Source organism: Embiotoca jacksoni, unplaced genomic scaffold, assembly GCF_022577435.1.
Source record: "Embiotoca jacksoni isolate LCO1_2020_lvr unplaced genomic scaffold, fEmbJac1.0.p SCAF_16, whole genome shotgun sequence".
NCBI classification, from domain to species: Eukaryota; Metazoa; Chordata; class Actinopteri; family Embiotocidae; genus Embiotoca; species Embiotoca jacksoni.
The window spans coordinates 5,192,501-5,208,939 of record NW_027185296.1 but is presented as its reverse complement, the minus strand read 5'-3'; the positions used below and the strand labels follow the sequence as shown (position 1 = coordinate 5,208,939).

Sequence of the window (16,439 nt, the reverse complement as noted above, 5' to 3'; positions counted from 1 at the left end):
CAACAGGTACAGAAAAATCTCTTTCATTCATAAAGATATATTCATTAGACATCAAAGATAAGATGAGCAGCTCTGAATTTGATGTAGTCTGACTACTCACACTCGCTCCTTCCGCAGAGTGTCTCTACGACAGAGTGTCTCAAGAGACAGCCGACAGTGCAGAGATTACGCAGAGATTGTCCAAAGTGAACAAATATATTTGTGAAAAGATAATGGACATCAACAAGTCCATCAAGAACGAGGAGCGACGGGAGTCCAAGCTGCTCATCAGACAGACAGTCAAGATGGAGAACTTCACCTACGATGGCATATAGTGATCAACCGTCACGCCAGCGCCTTCTGCCCCCAGGTGGTCTGCAGGATGTTGAGGGGACTCGACATGGGTGGTTGGGGGATGCTGTCACCGATTCAGGAGCCGTCATATTTCTCTGACACATTGGATTGGTTTATTCTGTTGTTAAAGCAAACAAGCCCCCTTTCCGCCTCCCTTTAGACTCCCGTTTCTCAGTGCCCACTTTTCTAATTGGCTGACAGACAGCTTCACCCACCAGTTAGAAGTCGAACACATGTGAACTAGTTTGGTATGAGCTGGTATGAGTGTTTTTATACGCTTTACAGTGGAATTGGTACCGAGATACGGTTTATTGAGGTGTGTGCATATGTGTCAAAAGAGAAATTAGATGTGATTGTTCAATTAATTTATTGTTCTGTGTCAGAACACAATTTTGAGTCCTTGAACTTTTAAAAAGTAAGAGGTTATTTCCCGTGGTACAGTCTTCTGATGCTATAAGGAGGATGTTGCTAGCTTGCATTATATCTTAGACGTGTGGACGGTCGACTGTTTTGGTGATTACCCAATAACTGCTGGGGATCCGAGTGTTTGCTGATGGTACTTACTGCATATAATGGGACATCAGGGTCTCAAATGCACAAGTCTTAATTAGTTACAGCCATATTTCATTTTGCAGCAGAGATTCTCCTTCAAGAGATTAATTAGGAGTGCGTGCTCCCCCTTAAACTGTAGGTCAGTCACAACACATCCTGTTAATAAAAAGAGGGCTTACAGAGATTTAGTAGGAGGTCTGACTCTGATGTGGAGTCTATAGAGTACTTTATTTGGTTATTTTATTTTTTATCTTGACCTTTTAGTTCTGAACGTTTGCCATCATTGAGAGAGCACAAGAAAGGTTTTGATGGGATATTCACGTGTTACTCTTGATCAAACATGTCACTTTCAGAAAACTTGACTGTTTAGTTGTCGTGGTTACGGGCACGTTGATGCCTAGAAAGGCCTTAAATGGATTTGGCAATCACCAGGGTCCGGTATGGCCCTGGGTTTTCTAGTAAGCTGTGATTGTAAATGTATTGTAAGCTGAAGTGATGAAGCTTCACCTGCACTTTGCTGTGAGAATGTAAGAGGTGGCCAGGTACTTATTTTCTGTGTGGTTCACACTGTCAGAGTTGAGCTGTGCCAACGACTGCCTGGATGAAAATCAGGGCGCAGCGCTGCTCGGTCCAGGTCATCTTCGGGTGGAAGCGGTGTTAGCTGTGGGTAAAGCTGTCTGTAACACTATTTTGCTGTTAAAGTTGTCTGGCCCTGCTGAACCCCATAATAACCCCCTCTTGTTTAAGCCACACCACTGGGAAACAAAGAAAGGTTGCTCCAGTGACAATTTCCTCTGAGCTATGCCATCAGAACTTTTAAAATGTCCTCTTTTTCCTTGTGTTTTTTTTTCTTTTCTTTCCCTTCTACCGTTGTTATATTGTTTTGATCCAAAATGGTTTGTGTGGCTGTCTGCAGGCTGGAACTAAACGCTGTGGATTGAAATCTCAACTGTGACCTAGCTGTGGCTAACTGTGAATCTGCTGCAGAGCTGCCCATCAAGCCTTTTTCCTCTTCACACTCTAGATTCTTGTTTGTCTGTTGGTTCATTTTCTCTCTGTCATTTTGTCTGTCTCAGATTTTGTTATTTCAAAAGTTCAGATCAGCCTTTTCTTAAGCTACTTTATGTTTTTGAGATATATTTGTGTACATAAACACTTCTTTTTTTCTTTTTGTTTTTCCACCAAACATGGACATTTCAATTGGTAGTCATGTTGCAGTTTCAAGGTTCTGGTCAAGTTTTGGTTTAGCTAATTGATGTTGTAATTCCATGTTACCTGTTAATTTCCTGTGTTTCTTTTCACACACACACACACACGCACACATATATATATTTTATTCTATTTTTTTTTTATTATTATTGGTTTTTTTTCATATGAATTGTTGGCTTTAAGCTTGATGTTGTATCCAAATGTAGATCAGTGGTGTCTACAAACTGATGAAAAAATTACCCCCTCTTAGCATCTGATTTAAACAGTCTACATTACATTCAAAACATGTGATATTTGATGAACCTCACTGAGGATCTACCTGATGATCTGCCATAGTATGATAAAAAAAAATCTGTATTGTTAAACCGTTGCGCTCCAACAGTTGAGATGCAGAAGTTAGATCGACACAAATCATTTTACATTGAATGCACTTTAAACTTTTGGGCAATTTCTTCCATCTTAAAGAAATGTATTGGCGGTATTTGTCCTTTTTTTTTTTTTTTTTAATGTCTTTATAGATTAAGGCCTAACAATCATTGTATTATCATGAAGCACCTTAGAACGTTTTGGTTTATTGTTTATTATGGCAAGAATGAGTTATGGGATAGAGTTTCTTTTTTTTTTTTTTTTGTCCCTGACATGCCAATGCCCCACAACAAACTACACAGATTTAATACACAACAGTAAATCTTAGAAGATTTATCCAGCGTGTTTAGAAAACCAGGTTTCCATAAGTTAAATTATGTCAAAACTGGAACCTACAACTTCACTACAGCCTCCTGAACAATATATGGCTCATTGGCTAATTGGTAAGCAACAAAACAAGAACTCTTCTGTGCAAAACAAGATTCACCAGTTGAAAGACTTTATCAAGGAAAATGTGCAAGCTGACTGGAATATGTGCTTTAACTTAATGTGTCAAGATGCTGGTTATGTATGAATATGACTTATATAAACATATTTGTGTATTTTTTACAAATGAGTGGTAAATGTAAGCCAAAGTATTGAAAGCTGAGATCAAGCTAAAGAAAGGAGGGGATGCTGTCTGAGGAATCAGCAGGGTTTGCACAAAAAAAAAAAAAAGGCCCATGACACAGTAATGGAGCTTCGTGAATCTTACGTCACCTGAATAGTGACATGTTATCGATATTTCTTTTGGCGGGTTTACCTAAAAATATCCTTTTTCTCAGTGTCCTTTAGTCCTTTTGGTTTTGTTTTTCCCTGTACAAAGCAACATATGAGGTTTACGTGCGCCGAAGTGTATTGAAAAAGAAAGAAAAGATTCCTGCTGTGAAAAGCAACCTTGCTGAGATTCTGACACATTGTCGTGTATTGTGTTTGTGTTTGTTTCTTTGTTGTTTGATGCCAAAAGGGGGTGTGGTTCAAATTATGCTTGAAGAAAGAGCATTGCCAGAGTTGTTACGTAATCTAAAACTTGTTTTCAAAGGCTGGTTTCCTGGAGCGCGTTTAAGCCTAATCCTTTAACTAAAACCATCTTCAGTGGATGAAAGCTGTATGGAAGTACCGTATGTTTTTAACCCAGATTTGGCTTAATCGCTATCAAACGTACCAAGGCGCTTGCAGAGGAGCAGTTTGTGTTTTAGCAGCATATTAGCAACATAGACCATTACATAACCTGGCATTGAGCCATTGGTGGATATTGTAGCTAGTTTGGCTCTTCAACACAACACCAGACCTTCCAGTACTCTCGCTGTCACACTTGCGTAGTGATAGGCAGGACACATTACCTCGCTGGCTCTGTGATCCTCTTCCTGTGCCACCTCTAGTTCCTTACTCTCCTGACATTTATATGGACTAGATTTAGAAATGCACCTGTATCGAGATAATAGCAAATCCCGTCCTACTCGCTTGGTGTGTTGGCTTATGTTGTAAACACCTGTCAAAGCTTCAGAAGTGAAGGAGCTTTATGTTGCTTTTCTGACAGTTTGATTGGGAAATAGCGATCCATTTTTAGCTCCGCCGCGTGGAACAAGATAAATGGCTCCATCTCGCAGTTTTCAGAACTAAATGTGCACAAGACACATAACTGTTTGAGCCACAGATACAATTTCAAACTTACTTGGAAGAGAGAAAAACAGGAGGAACACATTGTTAGGCCTATATTTTTATTAAAGGTATCAGTAACTTTGTATACAATCCACAAACCGGTTCTACTTCATCTAACTTCACCGTCCTACCTCATTGTTACTCTGGTGTTTGTTTGTCAGTGACTGTAAACTATGTGTGTATATTAAAAAAAAAAAAAAAAAAAAATCTATAGGAAAAGGTATACCTGGTTACTCTCAACATGTACAACATATAAAACTTGTAAAACACCTCAGTACACAATTATCATTCTTAGGAAAAAAAAAAATCAGTTTTATTACCTGCTTAAAGATGCTGCTGTAAAGGGGTGTTTGTGTGAGGGGGTCGTCTCTGAATATATATCTTCGCTCTTTGCTATGTTGTGCAGTTGATCAGTGGTTGTGTTCTGTCTCTGTATTGCATTCTGAGATTTTTACTGGTTGACGGTGCTACCAGCAAACAGTTCAAAAACTGATCTATCGGACCTCAAATGGTGCTGTTTTTCTATGTTTTTATCGTCATACAGCTATGTTTTATTCAGGTGTGTCAACCGCCACTATCCCCTCAGCTAATCAAATTCTAAGCCAAAATATTTCGCAACACCAATAACCCTGCTATTACTGTATCAACTATATGCTATCCATCCAAATATTGTAGATAGTGATTATATCCTCAGCTGTGAGTTTCAGAAGTACCTCAGAAGTTGCTGATTTTTAAATGGTTGCATCTGCTTCTAACACCTGTTGTCTCTCACTTGACATTGTCGCAGTGTATTTTCAGAAATATGCATTTTTACTGGTTAGATCAGGTTACACTATAAATAGTACATGGGTATTGGCTCACACTCAGATGACCGTTATATTGAAAGGATACCACTGTTCACTGGTCGCATGCCAGGTTGTCATAAAGGAAATTGTGGACTGGGCAGTGTGTGCGTGACGGTAGACGAGGTCCTCAGCAAAACCCTGTTCTGTAAAGCTTGTTTTATATATAGGAGGGATTCCATTGGTAGTCCCGGATTAAGGTGGACAAATAATACCCGTTAGAAGTGAGTCTGGAAATGTGTAACCTTTCCAAAATGAAAAGGAGCCCCCTGAGAGTCTTCAAGAGTCTCCTTGATTAAGGCTTTTTGTGGAGTTTCCTATCATGTCAGCTGGAATAATTGATTTGATCAAGTCACCACTTTTATCTGTGGTTCCCTTAATTGTCTCTCTTTGTCCCTCACTGTTATTTAAATGATCCAAATGTCATTTTCAGTGTTAGAATTATGAACTTAGTGTAGCAATGTGTTCACGATTGACTTACTGTGAGCTTGGCTTCATTCAACAAAAAGTGCATCATACTTTCTTTTACCCTGTGTGAAACCAATGGAATCTTTTCTGCGCCAAAGTGTTTGAAGTATGTATTATTTTTTTTATTTTATTTTTTTTTTGAGGGGGAGGGATGGTCTACCTTTTAGTATGTATGTATGTATTTGTTGTTGTTGTGTTTTTTTTTAACTCCAACCATGTTTGTGAACCTGAAATGTGCTGGCGCCTCTCTACTGTGAGTATCGCGTGTGTTCATAATTTACACAGCAGTTGGTTTCATGGAAGCACTTAAGCCATTCGTTGGACTGTTTTCTAGCGGTTCAACCGTACGCTTTGCTCTGGTCCAGGGAATTGACCCAGAGTGTTTTGTGTGTAATTGAATTCCTATGCAGGTGTTGAGTTACTAAACCTGGTACCACATCACTGTTGGGTGGAGGGCCGACCACAGACTTTACTGGAGAGGGTTGAATATGTCTGCATACCTTGAGATTGAGTCAAAGGGGACTATGGCGACATGACAAATCCATACAGAACTGTTAATACATTTTCACGCTCATGAAGTGAGTTGAATTAAACTGAGCTATACAGGGCTGCTTGGGTATATACACCTGTCTGTACTAGTTATAAATGCATTGCAGTAATCATTAGGGAAAGACAGGGTTCTTACTGTATGGAGTATTTCCAGTTGGTACGATAATGTGAAAATAATTTCCAGACTATTGCAGTAAATACTCTCCCACCCTACTTCAGCCTCCCAGAGGCAACCCTACATTTACAGAAAATGTTATAAGTATATGCGATAGAGAGTGTACATGTCTTTTGCTAAACCGGCCACACCTCTGCTATGCGAGCAACTCTTTGACGCTTAGCATCCTGTTCTGTGTTTTCTCTTGCTGCATTCAGGAACACCTGGTTAATGTATAGATAAACAGAAATAAATCAAGACTTTTATTCTATCAGCACAAAACCTCTTGCCTTTTTTGTCATTTCCTGCTCCTTTCTGAAACTACAAGATGAGACTTGCGTTGGACTCAAAAAGCTGAGCACACTCAACAATTCTTCTCGTGTTTGTTCACTTTGTTTATTTGCCGCTTTGTGTTTCAGTTGTTTTCAGCCACGCTGGCGGTGTCATTCTGTGGATGGTGATGTCGGTCAGTTTGTCGCTCCACCGCTTCAGATTAAACTCTCTGACTTTGGTGATCCTGTGTCTATCATCTGTCAGGCCAACCAAACCAAGAAGGTTTCATTTTTATTTCTTACATCACTGTTGGAGCCATCTAGTGTAATCTAGTGCAACAAAGGAACTCCAGAACGATCAGATTTTTGGACATTTTAAATCAAATATTCTGCCCCCTTGGCTGACAAATCAGCGCTATTGTTCACTGACCGATTTTCAGAAGTTAGAGGTGCTTGAGTAGTAACTTCATTTTCACTGATGCTATTTTCACCTCAATCTGTATATTTCAAAATGAAAAAAAAAATCAGGGTTAAATCTGGACAATAACATGAAGGGCGAACCTACTTCAAGCCTTAAAAGTGTTATTTTTCACACTGAAGTACCACTTAACTGAAGTCAAAAGAGTTTTTATTTTCAAATTGGTGGCCGTGTGAGCTGAATGGGTTTCATAAAACCTCAATGACCCGTAGACTAATGCACATTTCTCAGCACACAGCAACCTGGTCAACTTTTAATTTAAATGCAGAAAGTGAAATTAGAGTTTGAGTTTGTCGTACAAAAGCAGAGATTTACTTTTGCAACATGTCACCCGGGAGTCTTGACACCGCAGAGACAGACGGAGGCAGATGAGCGGTGGAGTTACTGTCCATCGTCACAGGCTCTGCAGCCGGCTTCCGTCACCGCTAATACCCCGTTTCACTTTGCACCAACGTGGGTACTGGCACGATCGGATCACAAGTGGCCAGCAGAAGTACAGGTGGAAACGCACCCAGGACGCACTGAGATCGGATCTGCTGAGGCCGCATTCGGAGGTGGTCTGGGACACTTGTGGCCACAATCTCTTTGCAGTGGAAACACAATGTGTCTTCAATCTGCCTTGGGCCACATTTGAAGACCGGCTACTCAGCTGACGTCCTCTGAATAATGAATACAAAATAAATACAGCTTGTGTTCGTTCTGACGTGTTACCGTCACGTTACAGCGGGTTCGTTAGTTTTAGATTTTTTTTTTTTTTTTTCATCCTTTCAATCTTTCATGTTTCAAATCTCTGTCTGCTCCTATTTTTTTGTTCCCAGAAAAAACTCGTGACTGTGCTGAGCGCAGCTGAACTCCACAAAAAGCAGGAGAGTTTTATTGCAAACTCGTGCGATAAAGCAGTTTTTTTAGTGATTTAAAACGGCAGCTATTAATTCATCTGACCTTAATCTGATTTTATTGGGGCTCTGACGTTGCAGGTTCCTCTTCTTGTGCTTATTTACTTGTATATTTTTGTGAAGTAGCCTGCCCGTTCATTAGCATATAGAGCGGGGAGCTGAGATCTGATCACAAGTGGTTACTCAGGACGCATTCGGGGATGCATGAAATGCAAGGTTGGAACAGACAGCTTAAAGCTGGCCACTTGTGATCCTTTATCGCCTGCAGGCATGTTGATTCAAGGTGGAAACAGCCTCTGAGATCAGCCTCCATCACTTCTACATCCACGTCCAATTTCACCGGAGACCGCATCTAATTGTACTGTATTTGTTCATTCAGCTCCCGTGCTGATGGTCTGCTTCTGTGCCACACAACATGCCAACGATTGGATCTGGTTGTATCTAACGAGTCCCGTGTCCAAACCGTATTGCCGTATCAGCTGAGCTGCATGAGAGCAAGATAAGACAGAAATGGGGTGTTGACATATCAGATTGTTTGTAAGATGGCTTGTTTACAGAGGCTTGAATCTAAAGTGAGCCTCATCATTGAGTGCTGGATTTGGATGAGTCCACATCGGACCCAGATAGGAAGTGGCCACCGAAGGCCATTTCCTACTCATTCCTTTATAAACACGATCACACCCTCACTCCTCTCCCTTGTCTTGCACGCTGATGCATTTCCATATATTATTGCCTCTGTAAGCAAGTGTGTCATGCGCCCAGGCTTTTCCTACAGCCCGAGGGGACTTCTCAATGTCATTATCGCTAAAGCCTGCCACATGTCTGTAATGTATTGCCGCCTGCCTTTATTGGCAGTACGATGATTCAGTGGTGGCGATGATGGATTAGTGCCGGCTGGGTCGAGCTGGGCTGAGCTGGTCCAGACTGGGCTGGGCTCTGCAGACTGAGCTGTCTGTCGCATAAACACTGTCCTCCTCACACACTGCAGTATAGAGGGTGACATATTGTATTTATGTCACACACACGCAGCCTAATGAATATGGTCATTTCGGTGCTTTTATGGCGCTTCTTGGAACGCTGTCTGATTCATCTTGTTCACCTTTTTGCATTTCATGCAGACATGGTGCACACAGCAGCGCCGCATAATAGGAAGCATTCATTTTATGACATTGTTAGTGTTTTGAATGGGAAGATATAACTGCCTCTCTTGCCTCGTGGAAGCGGAAGTTCAGAGCAGGCGCGCTGGGTGCATACGTTACCTCTGTGTAACAAGCTTTGATGTTCCCAGGATCACACACACACACACACACACGGTTTAGAGGAAGGACACAGTGGCATGTTTTATTACTGAATATGAAACTCACTCCATACAGCACAGCCACCCAGGCTGAACTAAACTTAATGGCACACTGGCTACCAACTAAAAATCTAAACTCCACACTCAGAACTTGATTACAGGCCTCCCAGTCCTTCCCTGCTGTTGTTCACTGTCACAGTGGCGTTGCTCCAGCCTCACTACGAGGAAAAACTGGACATTAGTCTTAATTTCCTACTGCTTACAGCAGCGACTGACCGCCACCACCACTGCTGTTAATCTTTCCTGCTCCCGACAGACAAAAGAAACGCACCCAGATCCTCGCTACAGCAAGTTTTTGCTTTATCAGGGCACCAGCATGCAAGTGATAGAAGTACACACTCAGCAGTTTGTATTCAATGCACAACATTAAATGACATTCACAGTGTTGTTGATCAGCCTGTCCCTCCATGTGGGGAATATTTTCTATAGTTTGTCCATCGCTGACTGATACAATACACTGACTTTGACTCCATTTGAACCAAGCACGCCTTTCTTTTTTTTTTGCTAATCCTGCAATATTTTTCGCCCACAGGCATGGAAAGCTTTCTCATTATTGAAAACAATTAGGAAATAAAAAAAAAAAAGAAAAGAGTGGAGCTTATACTTTTCTAATTGAATCTCATTTGTGTTGTTTGTGTGACTGTAGGTGGAGGACTTTATTGTCTTCATTTCTTACAGATTTGGTTTTGTTTTCCGTTTTCAGCAGTTTATCGATGTAACATTTGTTCACAGCACGGGGCACATGTCTGTAAGTAAAACATGCCAGAAGTGTGTTGATGACATGATCATCTCTTAAATCCCCATCTCTGCTGATATGTTTATCTGAAAACAGACAGTAAGTTGGCGCTGACTAATTCTGCTTTTGGTCTTCGCACACATCGATGAGGGACCAGCCACATGCCCTCATCCAGCTGCGTGTTCAAACATTGTCAGTTAACTGTATGATAAGAAATGCTGGTAAGTCTCGACTGTAGCTGTTAAATTCCTCTCCGCTGCCAGCGATATTCACAGGTCCTTATCGCTTTTAAGGAGCTTATTTTGCTGCTTAAAAAAAACTGGTAAAGTTTGGAGTCCATCAGCCCCTCCGGTGAGTGTATGCAAAACTGTGCTCCCTTACCCCAAACACACACACACACACACACACACACACACACACACACACACATATGTGCGCACACACACATACATGCATACTTAAACACAGAACATCCAAATGGCCTCTATTAATGCAGATGGCTCCCCCAATTAACAAGATTCAAAGCGATGATGAATTTTTCATTCTCTGAACATTCAAGCTAATTATGGCCCAAATGAAGCAGGTTCCAGTGAGTCACCGTGGTAGGGAGTGGCAATGGCAGCCAATGTCACTGTCACAGTGTCACTCTGCAGCATCACTACAGCTGCTTAATATTCATCTCCCACTGCTCTGGAGTCGCCTCTCTCCTTCCTTCCTGACTCACCTCACCTCTCCTCACGCGCCCTCTTCTCTTCACTCCTCCCGTCTTCCTTCCCGCTCCGTTCCTCATGTAACTTTTACTTCCTACTCTCCGCCACCATCCACCTTCCACCAGCCTCCCTCCCTCCCTCCCTCCTTTCCTGTCGTCGCCCTTCTCGACATAGATGTGTTGTTTAAAACTGAAATCAACTAATTGCGCTAATAGCGTTTTAATGATAATTTAATGTAGTAAATAAAGCTTGTTACGAGCTAAGCGATTTTGTTGGATTTCAAGGGCAATCAATCTGTGTCCGATACAATCTGCTCACCTCGTTGATGATGGCTTTGGGATGTCACAATGTGTTTTCACTCATGCTAGCTGCAGATCTAACTTCGTACACGTCAACAACTACAGAGCCACAAACATCAGCGGAACCAGGTGGTGAAACCAGATAACTGTGAACATTCGTCTACTTCCAAATCACCGTCTCGCTGTCACTATCTGATAAATTATGTTCAACTAGCACAGTTAAAAAAAGAACATTATCAGGCTTACCTTTACAGAAAAAACAAGTTTTTTTCCCATGTTTTCCATGTGATCACATGTATGACACATGTTTACCATATGTTGCAACATATGATAATAGGATGAATCTCCACGGACTTCACAACTTACACAATCAAAATGTTCCAAAACCACATTTCCCATGTGATCACGAGTTTTTGCATATGTGCAATTCATGTGTTCTTTCTGTAAGTGTTTTCAGATGACATATTCTTTAATCTATTTACTGTTTTTTAATTAGTCATTTTTTAAATTGTTATTCGCACATTTTCTGTAAACTACTGGCAGAATTTGAGGCACTTGAAACTATGTTTTTAGATTATTACTGTTATAAGATAACTTCTACATACAGTAAAGGCCCCAGATGCCTTTGTATTCTCTCTGTTGTACTTATTGAGACCAGCTCTATCGTTTAACATGATCCCTAAGCATCACGAGGTCTGCTTTGAAACAAACTTTATGCCCAGTGGTTGTTCCTGCCATTTTCTTGTTTGTTGTTGGTTCCGATTATCACAATCAATTCTCCTACAGAAATTAACATACCTGAGTTGTTTCAAGTCTGCTCAGCTTTGTGATTCATTAAAGAGATTAGATTTGCCTTGTAATCAAAGATGAATAGTTCATTTTGCATTTGGATTCTTCTGCACATTTTTTTTTTTTATCAACCATCCCCTCCAGACTAAACAAATTAAAAATGATTGGGAGCTTGAGCTAGAAAGAAAAAAAGAATAAAGTGCCGTGAGAAAAGAAAAACAATTTAATTTCTCTTTTTATGTTCTACCAGTGGTCATTTAGCTGGCCTCTTTATTTAAATGGTAATGTGAAGCCGACTAAACAGGCGTGGCGAATCAGCCTGAGAAGAGAGGGAGACTTCAAAAAAGCAGCGGTGTTTTCAGGCTCTGGGAATTTATCTGGGTCTCTCCTCCTGTCGTCTGACAGAAGGAGGCAGAGTGGGGAGCCGATTGAGCGACAAGGATAAGTCTTCTCAGTGTTGCACTATAATTAATTAGGTGTGATAAATTATACCATTTCTAGCAAACCCTGGGAGCACTGCACACTCCAACACATTCAAATCCATGTGCACTCAGTCTCTCGCCTCACACAGACGCACGTATGGGCCTCAACATGCACGGCAGTGTTACCGTGAGATGAAGGGAACACGATGTCCCTCCTCTGTTTGTAGAAATATACAACATAAAAACATGGAGACTAACTTTGTCTCTATTTTGTCAAATCCGGCAGACTAATCTTTTTTTTTTATGAAAGCAAGTGTGGATGATGATTGAAAAACCATAAAGGGAAAATATATTCCTCTCCCTTTTATGGCATTCAACAACTTACAAACCTCTAATAAAAAGAGGAGCCCTCGAACTTGTCAGGAAACCATAATAATACATTATCTTTATTAGAAACATCAAGATTACACTTGCCTCTTTGTGTGGCAGAAATAAATATCCTTGTGCACATATATAAAACATTTTTGAGTTTTTCCATGGAAAGTTTAGGTCACCTGACTCTTATTCCCGTGTAACCTTGGATTATGTGTTCGGTAAATGCCACGTCAATACAAATGAACACAACAGCAGTCAACAGGACACAATAGATGTGTTTAATCTTTTTGTTTTGTGATGTGACTCAATGTATTAATATTCTTCAGTGGTAAATACTCTGTTCAAAGTCATTTAAAGGTCGCTGAACAACCTTTAGAGGACAATTCAGTTACTTTTTTAACATTTAACGAAACATGGATCAACAGTATAACTTAGAAGGATTTTTTTATTTTTTATCTCTTGCCTCCTCAAACATATTTGTGCCCTTACTGTGAATTAAGGCAGTTGTTGTGGTACTTTAGCAGCTTCTTCTAAGATAAACGTTGTTTACACTTGATAACCATCTTTTTATTTTTTTATTTTTTTTTACAAAAGTGTTCATTTTAGTTCGCTCAAGGATTTACCGTATTTCATTCTATCAGTCTTCATACTCAGTGATGCGCATTTTAAAAGCACTTGTCCACCTTGGTGGCAAAGAAGCTTTTATTTATCAGCGTGATGAAAAAAAACAGCAAGAAGTTTGAGCTCAGAATTTATTTGTACCTGCAGTGAGATTTGGGTTTACTGTTTGAGATGCTGCAAAGTATCACTATCTGCTCGATGTAAGCAGAAACAGTGAATCACTGTGTTAAAATCCTCCGCACCCACCACATCACTTCAGCAGATAAACAACCGGCGCCGTTGCTATAAAACGGCCGCACTCCTCCGTCAACCTTTAACATCACTGTATTTCTGAGAGCTCTCTGCTTTCTGATGGCAAACTGACACTTGTCGTCCCTGCTCAGTGTCAACCTGGACCCTAAGTCCACGAGTCACACACACACACACACACACACGGGCGAACACACCCTGCCAGCAGGTGCTGTTAATGGCCTGGTGTTAATGAGAGTCTTGTTTAGAGCTGTCAGATGACCCGGAGCCATGCAGACTGACACCGGCTTCATGTTCACAGCTCTAGAGGTCACCACACAGTCCATGTACGTGTGTGTGAGTGTACCGGTTCATGTGTGTCCGCGCCACGCAGGGAATCATTTATTAAACCTAATTACTTTTCCAGCCTAGCATATTAACATAATATCAACATATCTTTAATCTTTAGTCGTTCAATTTTCAATCGCTTCGTTTGATATTCATCTTTATCTGAATATCTATTGAGTCGATTCTCGTGATCGCAGCAAAGGGTCACGCTTATCGTTTGGCTGCTCTTTTGTTCTCGACTGTAAGTGATTTGTAGGTACCTGAAGCTAGCACAGAGAGAGAGAGAGAAGGGCTCATAGAGGAATTTATTTTCACCACACATATTAAAGTCATCAATAATAATAATGATTTGATAATCATTCAAAACAGTATTTTGTCGCATAGGTTTCTACTCTGATTTGTATAAATACAAATTATACAATATGCACTAACATAATCATATATAAACAGGAAACTGTTCCGTTTTTTTTTACTTCATGACAAAACCACACGAATGAGCTTCATGTACATAATTAGAGAAGGCTTACACCAAACACGGAAGAAAAAAAAACAACGTAATCTATGAAAACATCTTGATGGATCCTCAAACTATTACTTTGAAAAGAACAAGCTATAATGGTCAAAATTATTCAGTTGGGAGAGAAGTTTTCCGATCTAGTGCTAAAGCAAAAATAGCAACACCACAGTGTGAGGACACTAAATGAAGACCATGCATTTCAAAGGTTACTGAAATAAAAGCACATAAGTATAAGCAGTACAACTGATTTTCAAAAGCGATCAATATTATCATAGATTTTGTGTAATTTGATCTCACTGAAATGAAGTGGAGTCAAAGTAAGAAGTAATATCTACTTTGAAGTACCTGCAGTAAAGTACAAGTACTTCGAGTAAATATAGCAAATGTGTAAAAGTCAGTCATTTGTCAACATCAACAGTTACTTTGTAAGTAATTTAATTAAATGATTTCCCCTGGGATTCTTTCCACTTGTTTACTTACTCAAATCGTACCTACATTTTTCTCATAAACGGGCCTTCCCCTCTCAGTCCCGCCACACCAAAAATCAAAGGTTATTTCTTGTCGTCCCTTTATTTAATTGGTAGAGTTTTTTATTTGATGAAAATTCATAAAAAATGTAAAGTCAATAATGTGAATGGGGATGTCCCATGTACAAAAGAGGGATGTTGAAAGATGGCAAAACATCGGCTGACTGTCACACTGTGCTCGACAGGTCGCTTCACAGCCTGATAATGAACATATTAGTGCAGATGAAGCACATGAGTACTTTAAAATACCCGTCTTTTGACGACAGCATGCTTTTTAAAGTTTCGCCCAAAAAGAATCAATTTTATTATTATTTATTGTATTATTTGTTATTTTTCTGCCGTGTCCCCGGTGTTTTCCAACCTTTAGCACGCTTGCTGTTAGTCTTCCTTTATGTGTTGACAGTGAGAGTGTAATCCAGCTCGCTGTGTGGAGACCGATTCACAGAGTGGGAAGCGCCTGTGTTGGAGTCAAGCTGTGTGTGTGTGTGTGTGTGTGTGTGTGTGTGTGTGTGTGTGTGTGTGTGTGTGTGTGTGTGTGTGTGTGTGTGTGTGTGTGTGTGTGTGTGTGTGTGTGTGTGTGTTTTTAAGTAAAGGAGACTCGAGCTGACAGTTTGCCAGCAGCCTTGCACCTGCACACAGCTAGGTGTTGATCTCAGATGTGGGTGTGTGTGTGTGTGTGGGGAGGGAGGGGGGGGCAGGCAGTGGGAGAAGGAGAGGAGGGGATCCAACGTGAGGTGTTGGGGATGGATTAGAAAAGACTAGTGAGAAACGCAGGATGGGAACTGTGCGAGGTGGCGTAGCTGTGACATGTGATTCCTGTTTCTACGTCTCTGATCCGCACATGGGTGTGCGCATGCCACCGGTGGATGTGGAGGGGAGTGGAGGGGGGGTGCAGCTGTGTGACAGGCGGGGCAGGAAAGCCAATTGGATTGATGCATTCTTTCACAGGTAACTGCCAACACCAGAGCGCAGCCGGGGCCTCATTTGTCAGACTCAAGGAAATAGCATTACAGCGTGATGTTTCACTCGGTCTTTGGCGCACACATCAACAACGAGCCTCTGCTTCAGGACGGGAGGAGTTGGGCCGCTGATGCCGCTGTATGGTGGTCAAATTTAATTGGGGTTAAAAAGACAGAAATGGGATTTCAGTGTCTATATGTCACCTGCTTCTCTATTAGTTTACTATTGGCAGAGTCTCCTGTACATATGATGCACACTCAGGAGGGAATGTGTTGCCGCAAATACCGTTATAAGTCGCTCTACTCTGCATCCACTGGCTGTTGTTGACCTTTCGGCAGCAGCGGTGAGTTTACTGCTGCCCTGAAACTTAGGCAGGTTCTCTGGAGGGACAGTCAGTAGTATGTCAGGGAACTCCATGACACTGTCAGCATAACACACTACTGAGTAGCCTGAATTATTGAACTGCATGGCATTGATAATTCAATACAGTAGATATGATTTGACAGGGTACAGTTAAATAGGATATAAAAAAATTAAAAAAAAAAAAAAAAGAAATTGGACTTTACACTTAGTGAGACACAACAGCGTAAAGGTAACGGTTTTTTTTTTTTGGAGGTACTGTGTGTTTTCTTTTCTTTTTTTTTTATCCTACATCCTGTGTGTTGGGATTTACTGCAATGCATGACCTAGTTGAGATGCGGAAGGAAGAGTGAGAGAAATAGAGACAGAC

At 40.9% G+C, this 16,439-nt stretch overlaps 1 protein-coding gene across 9 annotated transcripts in view; it reads left to right on the top strand.

Annotated features, from left to right (window-relative positions):
- LOC138198793 (cytosolic carboxypeptidase 6-like) overlaps positions 1 to 16,439 on the top strand; it is a 289,794-nt gene that overhangs the window by 224,180 nt on the left and 49,175 nt on the right. The window contains exon 6 of one of the 9 annotated variants that reach the window (XM_069150428.1): positions 118 to 6,445. The exons of the other annotated variants lie outside the window; for them this stretch is intronic. Within the exon in view, the coding sequence (XP_069006529.1) occupies positions 118 to 314 (197 nt within the window). The 3' untranslated portion in view covers positions 315 to 6,445. Of the gene's footprint in view, positions 1 to 117; positions 6,446 to 16,439 lie in introns of those variants that run through there. 9 annotated transcript variants of the gene reach the window in all.